The sequence below is a fragment of the Thunnus albacares genome, chromosome 9 (assembly GCF_914725855.1).
Source record: "Thunnus albacares chromosome 9, fThuAlb1.1, whole genome shotgun sequence".
NCBI classification, from domain to species: domain Eukaryota; kingdom Metazoa; phylum Chordata; class Actinopteri; order Scombriformes; family Scombridae; genus Thunnus; species Thunnus albacares.
This window is the reverse complement of record NC_058114.1, coordinates 1,138,202-1,154,531: the sequence shown is the minus strand read 5'-3', so window position 1 is coordinate 1,154,531 and position 16,330 is coordinate 1,138,202. Positions and strand designations below refer to the sequence as shown.

The 16,330-nt window shown below is 39.4% G+C and overlaps 2 protein-coding genes across 2 annotated transcripts in view; one reads left to right on the top strand and one right to left on the bottom strand.

Annotated features, from left to right (window-relative positions):
• Nucleotides 1-16,330, bottom strand: part of apc2 (APC regulator of WNT signaling pathway 2) — a 47,504-nt gene that overhangs the window by 9,505 nt on the left and 21,669 nt on the right. Inside the window, exons 8-12 of the mRNA XM_044362214.1 lie at nt 6,091-6,189; nt 4,631-5,027; nt 3,675-3,773; nt 3,453-3,592; nt 1,776-1,970 (exon numbers count right to left, since the gene is read on the bottom strand). Coding sequence (XP_044218149.1) covers nt 1,776-1,970; nt 3,453-3,592; nt 3,675-3,773; nt 4,631-5,027; nt 6,091-6,189 — 930 coding nt within the window. The remainder of the gene's footprint in view (nt 1-1,775; nt 1,971-3,452; nt 3,593-3,674; nt 3,774-4,630; nt 5,028-6,090; nt 6,190-16,330) is intronic.
• Nucleotides 11,157-16,314, top strand: LOC122989383 (myb-like protein X). Its single transcript, XM_044362236.1, has 5 exons — nt 11,157-11,422; nt 12,389-13,409; nt 14,222-14,378; nt 14,507-14,544; nt 14,930-16,314. Exons 2-5 carry the CDS (start codon nt 12,518-12,520, stop codon nt 15,487-15,489), a joined length of 1,647 nt encoding a protein of 548 aa, XP_044218171.1. The 5' UTR covers nt 11,157-11,422; nt 12,389-12,517; the 3' UTR covers nt 15,490-16,314.

The window sequence follows — 16,330 nt, the reverse complement described above, 5'->3', positions numbered from 1 at the left end:
AAACATATTGTGGTTGTATGATGCTTGATGGAATTAATATTAATCTCATGTGTGTCTGTGTGTTTAGCAGGAATGGAGATGTGGTTAGCCTAGCTTAGCACAAAAAGGCTGGAAGGAGGGGGAAACACCTACCCCTCCTCTCATTTCTCAGTTTTTACATCCTTGATTCGTTTCCTCGCCTCCTCTGCTCGCGTCTTAGTCCCTCCCACCTGAGATGCGAGTGGAGGAGGCGAGGAAGAGACACGAGGAGAGAGGAGTCGAGGCAACAGGCATTTAACAGAATAAGACATCCTTGTTTCGGAGCCGTCATTCTAAAGCAACGTCAATTAAATATGAAGTGCAGCACAGCTGCATCATCTGTCCATTGTTTTGTTATAGTCTATAAATAAAAATTGATTGATTGATTGATAGTCTACCGCTGTATTTTATGATCTCTGTCAGATGAGCATCACAGTGTTCATGACAACTTGTATATTCACAACGTGTCATAACGTGACAAAGATGTATGGATGTCTTAGATTGTTATTTTTTATTTAACACGCACACACATATGAATGTATATATATACAGTACTGTGCAAAGTTTTAGGCACCCTAGATGTTTAGATTCTTATCCATTATGCAATACCATCAAAGAGGTGTCTGATGGGTCCCAAATGTATTCATGACATGACAATGACCCCAAGCATACAGCTAGAGTCATAAAGAACTATTTTCAGCAACAAGAAGAATGATGAGTCCTGCAACAGATGGTTTGATCCCACAGAGCCCTGATCTCAACATCATGGAGTCAATCTGGGATTAACATGAAGAGCCCATAGTCTGGCTCTGTCCAGAATTCAAACCTTCTGTCCAAAGTTTTTTGCTGGGACATATTGATATCCATCTCCCTCTAACAAACAGAGGTGGTGAACTGTTTCTTTAAATTGTTTTAGGGAGTTCTTTAGGATAAAAGAAACAACCCAAGGATAAAAAACTAAGAAAACATGATAATATACAGCTCTGTTTCTTTAAACCTGCAATAACTATTTTTTTGTCCACTAGTTTTCTGCAGAAACTAGTAGTGAACACAACACTGACACATCATCAGCTTTTAAGTTGATATGTTAAACTTGTTAGCAAACAGTTGCTTATTTCCACATCCAGCAGTTACGGAACAACATTATCATTCATGTGGAGTCGTGTTTCTGTCCACCTGGTGAATGTAAGTCCAATATTCACTCTCTTTTAGTTCTCTACCAACTCCTGAGGAAAATATCTAGCTCTTTCGCTGCTAAATGCTCCACTATGTTCACCAGCTAGTCTACAGCTAACTGTGTCTGTTTGCCGTTTGGTGCTGAGCAGGTAGTGTACAGTGGCATTTTACAGCTTTTTCTCTGAAAACAATGCTGTGAGAGCGCTGAGAGTGAACCAGAACAGTAAAGTTGGAGCCGGACAGATAAACGATGAGCTGAAACTCACTATAAAGCTCCATAAAGCCGAGAGGAGCTGCAGAGTCTCTGATAATTCTCTGTAGGTTCATCACTACGAGCCACAACCACTACACACTACACACTGACACATCAGACTGTCGAGTTATAGGAATATATATTATACACACTTAAAAGGAAATCTTAAAATGCTTCAGGCAACTGGCCACTAGGATTTCATATATTTTCTATAAAGAAAAACATCAACAAGATCCAAAATAGATATTGTTTTCTCTCTTACCAAAATACAGCCCTTTACCCTGTTATCATTCTATGTACTCTGTGTGGGTTGGTTTGTTTTTGTTACCTTTGTGGCCTGCAGGGCGCAGGTCATCAGTGCAGACACACAGCCGATGTCTCTGAGGACTTTCTTGCTGCTGATGTCGGCCCTCCAGGACAGATTCCTCAAGATGCTGGAGACCACCTGGTGCAGCTCCTCGCTGTCTGAGCCCAGCTGGGCCACCAAAGCCTGCAGGCAGCTCTTCTTCGAGCACAGAGTGGCCTGCAGGAGGACGAGGTGGAGGTTAAACACACAAACCATATTTGGTCAATCAAACACAAAATATGCCAGAACTAATGCCAAAGCTGACAACATGGTAACGCTAACATCAATGTTGTTGGTTCTCACATAAAACTGTAAAATGCTAATTAGGCATCAAATATCAATGACTCAATGAATGCATTTACATGCACATCAGTATCCTGGTTTTGATCATATTAGCAGTGGTGGAAGAAGTACTCAGATCCTTTACTACAGTAAAAGTACCAATACAGCAATGTAAAAATACTCCATTACAAGTAAAAGGCCTGCATGAAAAATCCTACTACAGTAAAAGTACATAAGTATTATGAGCTTGATGTAGTTAAAGTATTGCAGTAAAAGTACATAAGTATTATGAGCTTGATGTAGTTAAAGTATTGCAGTAAAAGTACATAAGTATTATGAGCTTGATGTAGTTAAAGTATTGCAGTAAAAGTAGTGGTTTGGTCCCTCTGACTGATATATTATTATATATGACATCATTAGATTATTAATAGTGAAGCATCAGTGTTAGAGCAGCATGTTACTGTTGTAGCTGCTGGAGGTGGAGCTAGTTTACACTACTTTATATACAGTTAGCTAGTTTAGTCCAGTGGTTCCCAACCTAGGGGTCGGGCCCCTCCAAAGGGTCAGCAGATAAATCTGAGGGGTGGTGAGATGATTAATGGGAGAGGAAAGAAGAAAAAACAAAGTTCTGATACACAAATCTGTTTTCAGTTTTTGGACTTTTTCTCTAATCTTTGATTTTTGCTGAAATATTGGATCATTTGAACATTTATTGAAATGAAAGCATGTGAGAAGTTTAGAGGGAAAAATCACTATTTGGTGGAGCTGTTAACAACTCATAGACATGTGAAATGTGACCCCGACTACACACTGCTTTTTGTAAGACCTCAAAAGCCAAAAAGGTTGGAAACCACTGGTTTCATCTTTAACAATGTGTTGTATTTTAAAAGCTTGTTATATTATCCATTGTGTCAAATCTTCATCTGAAAAGTAACTAAAGCTGTCAAAAAAATGTAGTGGAGTAGAAAGTACAATATTTCCCTCTGAAATGTAGAAAGTAGCATCACATGGAAATACTCAAGTAAAGTACAAGTACCTCAAAACTATACTTAAGTTCAGTACTTGAGTAAAGTAGTAGTTACTTTCCACCATTGCATATTTGTGATATGGTGTTTACATGTAACAGGAGAAACCTGGTTATTAATATTCCCATTATGATAACAGTATCCAGGTTTCTTCTATCTGCTTACAATTACATTAATGTGTTATAAACAATTTATTAAATGTTTATATACTGATTATAAATGCTAAATAGAGTAACGTGTTTCTGACAGGGTTTTGTGGTTAATTCTTATCCCCTAAATTTCAAATCTCGCACATGAACGGGATGAGGCCACGGAGAGAAAAATTACATTACATTTAAAAGCCTCTCTGTACCTTGTTGACGACGTCTCCAAAGGTGAGGTTAGTCACAGCCATTCCTGCGTAGCGGCGCAGCGCCATGTTGATGGGGTCGTTCTGCATGCCGTACATTTCCTGGTCCAGGTGGATCAGATCTGCCACCACCTGCAGACCGCCTAGAAGACAACATGAAACTCTCAGCAGCTGAACCTGATTAAATGTTAAAGTTTTAGTGGCACATTTTGGCGTTTTACAAACCTAATTCGTTCATGGCACGTCGGTACTCCTCTTCAAAGGAAAGCTTCATGATGGCGCACATGGCCTGACAGATCTGAGGGTCGACAGGCTCAGGAATGTCTGCAGAGGAGAAACAAGAACAGAAGGAAATAGAGGTGAGGAAACTGAATATTTCTTTAGTTTATGTTGTCTTACTTGTGGTTTTCTGTCACTGCAGAAAGTCTTGTCTCACAAATCTGCTTCTGTAAGTTTGCAGTTTTGTAAACGTCTGGTTTTGGTTTGCTCAGGTTTAGAGGGAACGTTACTCAGCGGTGGTTTTAGTTCCTTCTGGTGTGGAGAAACTATCATTAATGGTTTTGGGTTCTCTGGTTCCTTTAGGTTTAGAGGGAACTTTAGTCAAACTGCATCTGAGCCTGAAGGAGCCAAAACTACTAGTGAGTAATCTGTGGTTTTGGTTCCTTCAGTTTCAGGGGGAACCTGACTCACTGGTAGTTTGGGGTTCTTTGGGTTCTCTGGATTCAGAGGGAACTTGACTCCCTATCGGTTCTCTGAGTTAAGAGGGAAGTTTAGGTCTATAGGGAACTTGACGTCTTGTTTGTTTTGGTTCTCTGGGGTTTGCAGGGAACTTCATTCACAAGTAGTTTTGGCTCCTTCAGGTTCAGGGTACCTTGACTCACTGTTGTGTTTGGGTTCTCTGAGTTTAGAGGGAAATTTAGGTTGATAGGGAATGACCCCTTGTTTTTGGTTCTCTGGGCTTAGAAGGAACTTTACTCACTTGAAGTTTTGGGTTCTCTGGGTTCTGAGGTTATTTCATTCACAAGTAATTTTGGCTCTTTTGAGTTCAGATGTAGTTCAGATGTTTGTAGTAGTGAACAGGGGTTTCGGTTCTTTACAGTTTAGAGGGAGGTTTAGGTTTAGAGGGAACTTGACTAACCGTTGGGTTTGGGCTCTCTGGGTTTAGAGGGAACTTGACTCACCAGTGGTTTTGGTTCCTCCGGGTGACGGCGTCTCGGTGTGGCTCTCGATCCAGTCCCAGCCGCTGTCGCAGTAGGTCCGGATCTGCTCCAGCATGTGCAGCACCCTCATCTCCCGGCGGGCCTGGCCCTCATCCTGCTGGGAGTAGATGATGTTGTGCAGAGCGGCGCTCGCCCTGGACTTTGCCTCACGACTGCAGCTTGCCGTTGTGCCGCCTGCCGCTGTCTCTCCAGTCCCGCCAGGAGCTTCATGCAGGATCTGGACCAGCAGGGGGACACAGCCGGACTTTCTCATGGCGATGCAGCTGTCCTGGGAGCTGGACAGGGCCAGCAGAGTCCTGGACATCTCCTCCTTATCTCTGTTAGCCAGCATGGAGAGCAGCCAGAACACCATCTCCACCTGAGGGGTCAAATGTCAACAACCTTTCTCATTCACCGGTTTACAGCCATCATTACATTATTATCATTTGTAGTACTACTGGAGAAACTGCAGTATTTAAGGACTATTCTACCACTTTAAGCCCCCAGTTTACATTTACATCACTGCTCATCATTTTTCAAATCAGTCATTGGTTTTTAGATTAACTGTTGAAGCTGTTGGTTACAGTTAATTTCTACAAAAATCAACTTGCAGAAACTTGAAACTTCATTGTGGAAATTGTAGTTTTATAAAATACAGGTTATTTTCTCAAACTCATTTATTTGGGGTAAAAGTTATGTTATTACTTTAAAAAGATTTTTTCTTATATGTGCATGTATTTAAAACTACAAAAGTTGATGTAATAAAAAAATGAAGGAAAATAAAAAAAACTGATTATAACTGTAATTAAAACAGCAACTAACGATTATTTTCATGATTGATTTTGTTGTAAATCCCCATTTTATTCGTGGTCACTCTAGTATTGGACTGGACCCTTTTATTTAAAAAGTTATTTATTTATTCATTCACTCATTTCGTTCAAGCTGTGAAGACAAAAAGAAAATTAAATAAAGGCCAAACCATGTCCCTCTGCTGTGTTTAAATGTGTACAGTATTAACTGCTTATAGTGAGCAACATTCACCGCTCTCTTCGCCTGTTCTGCCGCCGGGAAAAGAAGGAACTTGTCGCTGGCAAAAGTCAGAACCTGCTGCCTCAAAAATGCTCACAATGCGTTTGAAACAGCTGCACTGTATTATGAAACAGTCAATAAAATTCAGTACCTCTATTATCCTTATTATTATTCGTTATATTATAGTGATGTTTGACCCGGACAGACGTGATCACTAAGTGATTTCCACTGTATTTATTTCTTTATTTCCAACTGCAACTTAATTTTTAACTTTCATTGACGCTTGTTTACGAACATTTTGTGAAAGAGAAAATGTGTCAAAGAGTTTGATAATGTTGGTAAGTTGGTTCTTTTTCAGGTAAAATAAAGGTAACATAAATGTGAATATGTTTCATATGAATTGATTTCGGTACCTTGCTGCCTCCGTCCGCAGCAGCTTCTGTTCCTGCAGCTGCAGCTGATGACGTGTTGTTCTCCGGTTCTCCAGCAGGAGGCTTCTCTGCACCGGACAGCTGCACAGAGACACACAGAGGAGGAAGACATGAGGCTCCGGATGATGTTTGTGTTTGTGTTTGATTGTTGATGTCGGGGTTAAAGTGAGGTCGGATGTGAGGACGTCGAACTGCTTCAGTTCAGGCGGAGACGAACTGAACAGAATATCTGAGTATCTGAGTAGAATAGAGTAGTATAGAATATACTGTGTCATGAACTTTAGATATTACTGTTATATTATATTAGACCAATGATTAGGGGATATGATGTTTTGTGAGCTTAAATATTTACTTTTTACGCTACTTTTTTTTACATTATTGCATCACTTTTATATTTCCCTTTTATATTATTATATTTGATGGCATATAGTGTTTTATTTCATTTTATTGTCATTGCAGTTTTAATTGTGCTTTTATCTCGTGTCGTCATTTTAGTATTTTTATATACACTACATATATATATATATATATATATATATATATATATATATACACATATATACTTACATTTCATACAGGAGCTTTTTTCTTTTATTTGAATTTTTACTGGTTTATATATGAAATTATTTCTTGTAACTTGCACTTTCATCTGTTTTATGTATCAGTGCTGCTTGATATACTGTCTGTCATACATGAGTTTATAATGTATATAAATATATATATATATATATATAATTATCATTATTAATAGTATGGCATTTATCTGTAAACTGTTTCTTGATTGATTTTTACAGATAATCTACTATATTGTCTTTTATTTACAATTATGTAGGAATTGACAGAGTGCATGAAACTACATTTTTGTGTCATATTTGATTGTACAGTCAGAAATTCTTCAACTCCACATAACAAATTATGATTTCATTGGTTATCAGGCTTTCGATAATCATGGTAATATACAAAAATAATAAAGCACTACTTTTAAAATCACCTTTAATTTCCTTGATACTTTATGATAAATAATGTTATGATGTTATATTAAAATGTTAAACAAATGAAAACAATTAAAATGTGATGTATTATGTTTGATTGATGATGTGTTTTTGTGTATTTTTAGGAGAAATGTCTGTAAATAAAATATAAAATTACGTAATTAATTAACTACATTAATTAATTTAAATACAGAGGAGGTGATGCGACTTTTTTCAGCCTTCTAGTGAGTTTTTGTGGCTGTTTAATCACTCAGGTGCATCACTGTTAGATGTTATTTTTAAATAATCATTTTAACTTAAAGCTGCTGCTTCCCAGCTGTTTTACCGGTTAATATTCTGTATTTCTTGTATTATATATATGTGTGTGTTTGTGTGTGTATGTAGATGTATATGTTGTTTTTTTTCCATCCAGTGTGTTAAAATGTGCACGTTCAGAGCAGCAGCTGAAGCTGTTTTTTGGGTTAAATTCCAGCGAAGTGAAAACAACACCTGACCTACTTTTGCTTTTTGTGTGTTTTGTTTCAGACTAACGGCTGCAGAATTTATCAATCTGCTTCTTACAGAGAACACAGACAGACACGAACATACAGGGTGATAAATAACTTTAAATGTTTTTTTTTATTTTTTTATTTCCACTTAAATTATTCTGTGATGAGATGAAGCACTGGATTTAGTGCTGAATGATTTGTGAAAAAGACTAATTAGTCTAACTAATTTACTATTCATTAATTATTTGCTGTTATTTGTTCTATTTTCTTCTGTATGTTGTGTTAATGTGTTTCATATTTATTTTATTGATCTATTTTGGCAAAATGTCTTTGTAAACCACTGGCAGAAACCCTTTTGTAAAACTTACAGTATTTTTTGCGTGTTTTTTAAAACAATCATTGCAAGTAAATAAACTATAATAACTATAAATAAACTAAAGTTTTTGTTTCCACTGAGTGAAATAATCAAACCGCAGATTCATCTCTATCGAATTCAGCCGCTGGAAACGTTCAAGTTCCTGTAAAACCTAAAGATTTCCTCTAGAATTAGCTGCACAGCGTTCTTTTCACTGCCGGCCTGCTAATCCTCACACACACACACACACACACACGCACACATGCACACACGCACACGCACACGCACACGCACACACATGCACACACACACGCACACACACTCAGCTCCATTTAGATTCACAGACTAAAATCCTCAGAGAGTCGTGTATCAAAGCTTTCATCCCCCCTTTTCTCCATCTCGTCACCATGGCAACGCCCCGGGGTGTGATGTGTGTGTGAGTGCGCCAAAGACTGTCTGCAGACAAAGACAGTGTGTGTGTGTGTGTGTGTGTGTGTGTGTGTGTGTGTGTGCTGCAGACAGGCTGATCTGAAGTTGTTTTTTTTCTTCTTCTTCTTCTTGTTAACAAAAGGAAACCTGAACATTTCTCTTCTTCTTGTGCGTTCGACAGACTGAATCCTCGCCGTCTGTGGCTCTGATCCAAAACCTCCATTAAACACAACGAGCTGCATGACATGACGACAAAATGGACGACAGCGAGAGGAGACGCAGCGGAGGATGAATTCAGTTTATCTGCCTCTGACTGTCAGGATTCATCCAGTCAGTAAGAACAGAGGACGTCCGACTATGACTGAGATTTACTGGATGTTCATGCTGCCCAGAGCAGAAATGATTGAAATGTCCTCCTGACCTTTCCTGTAGCGCCACCCTCAGGACATTTTCAGCTGCAGTCTACATAACACAGACAGCCAAAGCTCCACATCCAGTAAACCAGGTTACTTAAAGGACAGTTTCGGGTTCAGAAACTCTGAATTCACTCAAAGTGACCCAGAAATGAAAAGTGAACTGATTTTAATCTGCAGTTTGGGAGTCGTAGTTCACTTCTACCCTGAAATCTTTATGTCCACAGACCAGATAGAACCAGATATTTTCTAACACACTTCATCTTTTGTTCTGATGATTCAACCAGGCGAGTTTCATGTTGATCCAAACTGTAGAAGAGAGAACTGAGAGTCACTGACATCTGTCTGAAACATTGATGCGACTTTTAGTTTCGGAACCGTACCGATAGATCCCTCTTATATCTTCAGAGTCAGTATGGAGAGCAGGAACTGTTACAGTGACCACGACCTATTTCCACACACAGATGAACACATCAGTAATGTATTAAGACAGACTTGAAAAGACTTGACTGATGTGGTGCCACCACACGACTCCGGGTGCAGACGCTGAGATCAAACTGTCCTGAGTTTCTGCTAATTGAAGCCGGTCGCAGCAGCTGATCATGAGATCAAACTTGGTTTGGAGTGTTTACAAAGTCAACGTTAATAACAGCATCACGTTTTCATTCTCCAGAGAGCAGTTCTGTGTAAGGCAGACGCCACTGAGCATGTGTGAGAAAGCACTGCTGTTTACAGCTTTGCTAGCTAGTTGTGCTACAGATCACAACCTCTGGACTTTTTACTGAAGTTCTTAGAGAATTTTATAATGTAGCACAAATTCAAGAGGTTCTGATATGCAGCAGAACAAGCTGCATTCCTGCACATGCTCAGTAGCGTCTGCCTTACACAGAACTACTCTCCAGAGACTGAAAACATGATGCTGTTATTAGTCTTTGGAGCCGTTTCTAAACAAACTAACGTGACCAAACTCTTCATAATAGTTTCTGGACAACAACGGAGGAATCAGATATATCAGCTTTGATACACACACAATACTTGTTAGTAGGTCAGTTTATTGTTGGTTTGGATCCAAACATGAAGAAAAATATAGAAAATCACCAGAATGATCTTTCAAAACTACTAAAACTGAAAGATACGCGTTTCAGCTTGTACCAGTATTGTCAGGTCAGTTTACTACATGAAATATACCAAATATATAATGTCACCTCCATTGTGCTGAGGTGCAGAGATCTATAAATCTGATTGGATGAGAGGGAAATGAGGGAATATGTTTCTGATAATTTAGGTGAACTGAGCCTTTAAGCCTTCCTCTCCTCTCTGACAGTGATGATTTCATCTCGTTGTTATTCTCAGAGGGAATCAGAGCGGAGAAAGGACGAACCGCCTCGCTCTTTATCTCAGACTCGCTCGCTCCGTGCCAGCTCTGCAGCCTGGCAACAGCCAATCACAGCACAGCTCAGCGGCGGGGAGAAAGCCTGGTGCCTCTGCATAGCAACGAGCCAAGAGAGAGAGAGAGACGGAGAGAGAGTAGAGGAGGAGGAGGAGGAGGAGGAAGAGGAAGAGGATGTGGAGGAGGAGGACTGCAGGTTTAATATAAAGAGTTTCTGGATCATCATCCAAATCTGTTTAAAATCTTTTTCTCTCTTTTTTTTTTTAAAAAACGAGTCGGGAAGCCGACAACAAGTCTAACTTTACTGTTAACGTTATCAAATGAAGAGAAAAGTCCTCCCCTGTCCCAGTAACGTCTCTGTCCTTCCTCATGCTACAATGCTACATGTAATATAAACACAGGATAATAATATAATAATAAGAATAAATATATAGAAATATACAATCCTCTAGTTGACATCTCGTTTGTAGGCATCATGAGACTGTTTCATAACCAGTTAAAAGTTCCTTGTAGTAACTTTAAATGTATTTATTACAATATAAGGTAACACTTTACTTTAAATCCCCCTATTTATCATTAATAATCAGTGCATAAAGAGTTAATAAATGTCTATAACACACTATAATGTAGTTATAAGCAGATATTAAGATATTTTAAGTGTTTATTGACGACATATTTTATATTATTACAGCTGTGTTGTATTATATTATCACTCATTATCTGTTTATACAGCAGCAAACACTTCTGGTTGTCCACAGGAGGAGTTATAGTTGTTGACTAATACATTAATAAATACTTATATCTGCTGACAGCTGCATTATAGTGAGTTATAAACCAACTGTTTATTTGCTCATTATTAATGACAAAAGTTTAGTTCATTAGATTAAATTCCTGTACGATGTTTTTGCTGAAACAAAACTTTCACTTTTTGTAGGACAAGGCAGGAAAATGAGCGGTTTCAGTACAACCCTGCTCCAAACTTTAAACCAGAACTAACTCCTAAAAGACACCCAGCGAGTCTCAACCAGACTGCTGCACTCATCAACCAATCAGCTGCTCTGCACTCAAGAGTCAAATATGGAGTCAAACTGGTCGAACCAGAAGCGATGAACCAGATGAATGAAAGAATGTCGAGCTTCCTTTCAAACGCTCAGAGATCACAGAGAGGACACTGATCCGTCTGACGGAGGACTGATCGTTGTTTTCTCCTCGTGTGTTTTAACGAGCGGACCGAGGCGGCCGTCACTGTAAGTATCTGACTGCTGTGTGTGAACATCTGAAACCAGATTAAACAGCAGACACTCACATACAGATCAGTATTAGACCTGAAGAGATTTGCCAATTTGTTGATTGAAAGACCAAGAACAACCAAGTGTATTAATCATTAATTAAATGTTTTATGGTTCCAGGTTTGAAGGTTTTATTATTAGTAAATTGTTTAAATCTCTTTGAGGTTTTGGATTGTTTGTCAGATTAAATCAGCAGTTTTAAGACGTGACTCAGCACTTTGGCTTTATTATTCATATTTACTAGACTGAAAAAAGAATTTTGACTCTCCGATATTAATATTCGTGTTGCAACTAACGATTATTTTCAGTATCAGTTAATCTATCTATTATTTTCTCAATTAATTCAATTAGTTGGGCTATGAAATGTCAGAAAATGATGAAAAATGTTTACAAAAGCTCAAGATGACGTCTTCAAATGTCTTGTTTTATCCAAACAAAGATCTTCAGTTTACTGTCATCGAGACTAAAGAAATCAGAAAATATTCACATTTGTTTTTTCTTTCAAAATAAGCCAAAATGATTAATCCATTATGAAAATAGTTAATTTTAGCAATTTATTTAAGCAGTTTATTTTCTGTCGATCAACTAATCAATTAATGGACTAATGGTTGCAGCTCTAATTAATATTGTAACCCGTGTGTAGGTAACTGAATGTCCTTGTTTTTATTCTTTTTGCCAACACACCTAGTGGAATATTATTTGGATATTAAAGTTTGAATAAGTTAAATTTGACCGTTTTACAAAATAACTACTGACATTTTGGGAACGACATAGTTTCCTGTTTGACCTTCATATTGAGACATTCATACAATACTGGTAATAAATTAGGATTTTTAAAAATATGATTATTCATTACTGGATTGTGTGCTGCAGGAAAATACCAGTTCACCAGTATAACACTGTTTAAATGTGTGTTTCCTGCAGGTCTCCAACACTGAATTAAAAAGCAAAAAGGATTTACAGCATCTACAAGTAACCTGTAAGACCACGGCAAACATGAAGTGAAGAAAGCAAGAATTTCAAAGATAAACAACAAAACTTGTGAGTCTCAAAATGAGTTTTGCTGAGGACGACCTGACCGACGGATCACTGACAGAACCTTCACAGGAAGATGAGCAGAAAGAGTCTGAAATATATGAGAACAGCTCGACCAACGAATTCGACCCAAAAGATCCGACAGATGAAGATGTGAAGTCGAAAGATCTTCTTAACGTCAATCAGAAGCAGAGGAGAACAATCAGTCCGCTGACTCTTTTCAAAGAGGATTTAAACCACTTTAAAGAAGAGTTGTTGAATGTGTTTAAGGACAAAGACACAAAGACAACGCATGAGGATCGGTCGTCAAGTCAGAGAGAAAATAAACCTGCTGCTAGCACACTGCATCTTCTGAAAGAGGACTTAAGTCAGTTTAAAGAAGACGTGACCAGCGTCTTCAACAAGGACAAAGACATGAAGTCTGCAGATGCTAAAACCAGTCAGTTGATCAACCCGCTGAGTCTTCTCAAAGAGGACTTCAGTCACTTTAGAGACGACATCTCCAGCATCTTCAGAATCAGCCTTTCAAAGGAGAGAGACAAAAAGGACGATGACTCCTCAAACGCCGTCAAGATAAAAGACTCGATAGCTGAAAGAAGTGAATGCTCAGACAAACCCTTTACGAATCTGTTCAGAAAAGATCAGAGCAAAGTTTTTAAGACTGTCCGAAGACCAGAGAACGTCCAAGAGGATAAAAAGATGGTTTCAGAAAAGAGCGAGGAACAAATGGACGGTGGTTTTAGGGGAAATCTCTCAGAGCCGAATGCAGAGACAGTTGACGCCAAGAAAATGAACAACAACAAGCGAGACGGACGGAATCAGCTGGAGGAGAGTGAGCTGGATGTAAACATCTCTGAGGACGAAACTGAGAGCTTCTCTGAAATACAGAAAAGTGAAGAGATATTAACAGGTAAGACTGTTATTTTTATATTAAAGCCCACTAAATGATATTAAAATCTTGCTAAATCAAAATAGTTCTGATTGGTAATTTTCTTTCTCTTCCTTTCTGAGAGTGAAACATGGATCAATCTTATGGTTAGCTTAGCTTAGCATAAAGACTGGAAGCAGGAGGAAACAGCTAGCCTCTGTCCAAAGTTCACATATAGACCCATCAACACCTCTGAAACTCACTAATTAGCATGTTGTATCTTTGTTTAATCTGCAAATAAACATAAATATAATATATAAACATCAGTTTGTGATTAAGAGAGAGCACATATAGAACTCTTTCTGTTTCCTGGTGATTAACATGTTAGCAAACAGCTGCCAATGATTACTTGTCAGGTTCCTCTGGGTTCTACTTTTGGTTAAAGCTAGATTAATTATTTTTTATTATTTATACTCGGTGGCAGCATAACAAACTTAAAACACAACAACTGACATATTATTATCTTATGAAGGAGTTGTGGCTAAAATGTTAGCAAACAGCAGACACAGAGCAACATGATCATCCCATTGGAGTCATGTTTGAATGTAAGTCCAACATTCACTCTCCTTTTAGCTCTGGTTTGGTCTCCACCAACTCCTGAGAAACGTATCTGGCTCTTTAGCTGCTCCATGTTCCACTTTCTTCACTAGCGAATCTCTAGAGTACAGTACAGTAGAGTACAGCGGGTTTGAACCGGACAAAACTGCAAAACCAGGAGCTAAAGAAGGCTGAAAAGCTGCAGACGCTTTGTGTTATATGTGTTATATTTTTATATTAACCCAGTTTCTCTACAGCTGAGCAGAAATGTTGGACTGAAGACAGGAGTGACGACTCCTCTCAGGTGTCAGGAGAAGACGAGAAGATGGACAAAGAGAAAGAAGAAGACAAATCTTCTCCGTCCTCTGGGATCAGTCTCTTCTGTCTGAGAGACACTAACAAAGTCGACAGGAGGTGTGTCGAACCACAGGAATTAAGTTTAAACTACAGCGTCGCTGCAGACAGATCTGATAAAACCTTATGAAAGTGAAATGTTACGTGTGATGATTATAATTGAACTGTGTGATGTTTTTGTCTTGCAGTGATCAGCCAGATGGAGACCTGTGGCTGCTGAAAGACCGTGAGCTCATATAGATTTGATTTCTCTCTGCTTAAATATTTTATCTTACATTTAATCCCTCTGAGTTTGAGCTTCTTTAATACTGTTTACAGTATCATCTGCATAGAGTTACAACTTTTACTGATACTCTCATGTTCAGATGGTTTTGGGGATAAATGTTACAAGACGGACTTTGGTTAGTAATATGGATCATAGACAGATTATCACAAGATCACAAGTTCAATTTAAAGATAATTTCTAATCCTGGTACACTAAAGTTTATCCAGCGTAAAGAAAGTTGTTTGTATTTTGGTGGAAATTGTGTCTTTGACGTCTCAGAACCACTTCCCGATGAGTCATCTCATCTCCGCTCTGCTCGTGTTTAACATTTCATTCTTTCTCTCAGATGCCTGTTATCTGACCTTTGACCCCAACACCGCCAACTCAGAGCTACGTTTGAGTGATGGCAACAGGAAGGCGACTCGCGTGTGGTCGGACCACCGGCCCTCGGACCACCCGGACCGGTTCAAGAGCTGCCCTCAGCTGCTGTGCAGGGAGGGGCTGCTGGACTCAGCGTACTGGGAGGTAGTGTGGAGCGGCGGCGCTGACATCGGCGTCACCTACAACAGCATCTACAGAGACGGAGACGCGGCGAGCTGCCTGCTGGGATGCAATGACCTCTCCTGGAGTCTGGAGTGCTCGGAGGGAAGCTACACGCCGAGCTACAACAACAAGAGGCTCAGGTCCTGCTCACCCGAACCCTTCACTCACAGAGTCGGGGTTTACCTGGACTGGGGCGCCGGGTCTCTGTCCTTCTACTGCGTCTCTCGGGACGCCATGATCCACCTTCACACCTTTACCTCCACCTTCACAGAGCCGCTATACCCGGGCTTCTGGGTGTGGGCGTACAACGGCTCAGTGTCGCTGTGTCAGGTGGAGTTAGACTGGGAACGCCTGCTGCAGTGAAGACTGACTGCAGGTGGAGTGAAGGGTAAGGCAGCGTTCAGACTGAAAACAACCCTGCATTAATACAGTACAGAGGCTGCAGCGGTGGGTGCGTGCAGGAAGTCAGGTTGGAGCTACAGATGGTTTATCAGGTGTTTGTAATATTCACAGGATTTTACAACTCTGGAAAGTTAATCTTGAAGCAAACAGTCAAACACGGCATTCATGTTACAAAGTCATCCACCAGGAATGTGTGCTCGCATGTATGTGATTGACCAACGCAGCTTCTTGCCAGATGACATCGGGTTGCATTGTGGCAAAAGTTGAGCTCAGTTCAACGTTTTGCTGGACTAATGCTGCATTTTTTTTGCTGAACCCTCTGTGGCGGCACCTCTGCTGCTGCTGCTGCCCCCATTCAGATGAATGAGAGAGCTGTGTTTGTACTGAAATCACAGCTCATCCACGATGCATGGAAACGTCTCAAAGAAGGATTTTATGGGTGATGAGGCTCGCAGAGGAGCTGATGTGGACTGTTTACGAGTCCGAACACAGTATTACAGATCTTGGATTTGTAACTTGAGATCTTGGAACATGGAGGAATAGTTTGTATTATCTGGAGAAGTTAGAAGTAAAGGCCTGTTCTCTAATATAAACCTGTCCCAAATAAAGACCTGGGCCTTGTTTCCCAATAACGATTGATCTGAGAAGCTAGAAGTGTTTCTACGAACAATTTCTACACGTGTTAGAGTGTTAAGAGATGTTGTAAACGACACAAATTCAGTTGAAAACAAAGCTTAATGTGCTGTGAACAGTCTACAGTCTTTTTAATTCATATTCCTGGATGGAAACCGGTTTAAGAAAG

What these genes read in the sequence shown, in the direction of transcription:
- LOC122989383 (XM_044362236.1), top strand. Translation starts at nt 12,518, where the DNA reads ATGAGTTTTGCTGAGGACGACCTGACCGACGGATCACTGACAGAACCT. An exon ending in ACTAACAAAGTCGACAGGAG is followed by an intron (nt 14,379 to 14,506) that starts GTGTGTCGAACC and finishes TTTGTCTTGCAG; the next exon opens with TGATCAGCCAGATGGAGACC. An exon ending in CCTGTGGCTGCTGAAAGACC is followed by an intron (nt 14,545 to 14,929) that starts GTGAGCTCATAT and finishes TCTTTCTCTCAG; the next exon opens with ATGCCTGTTATCTGACCTTT.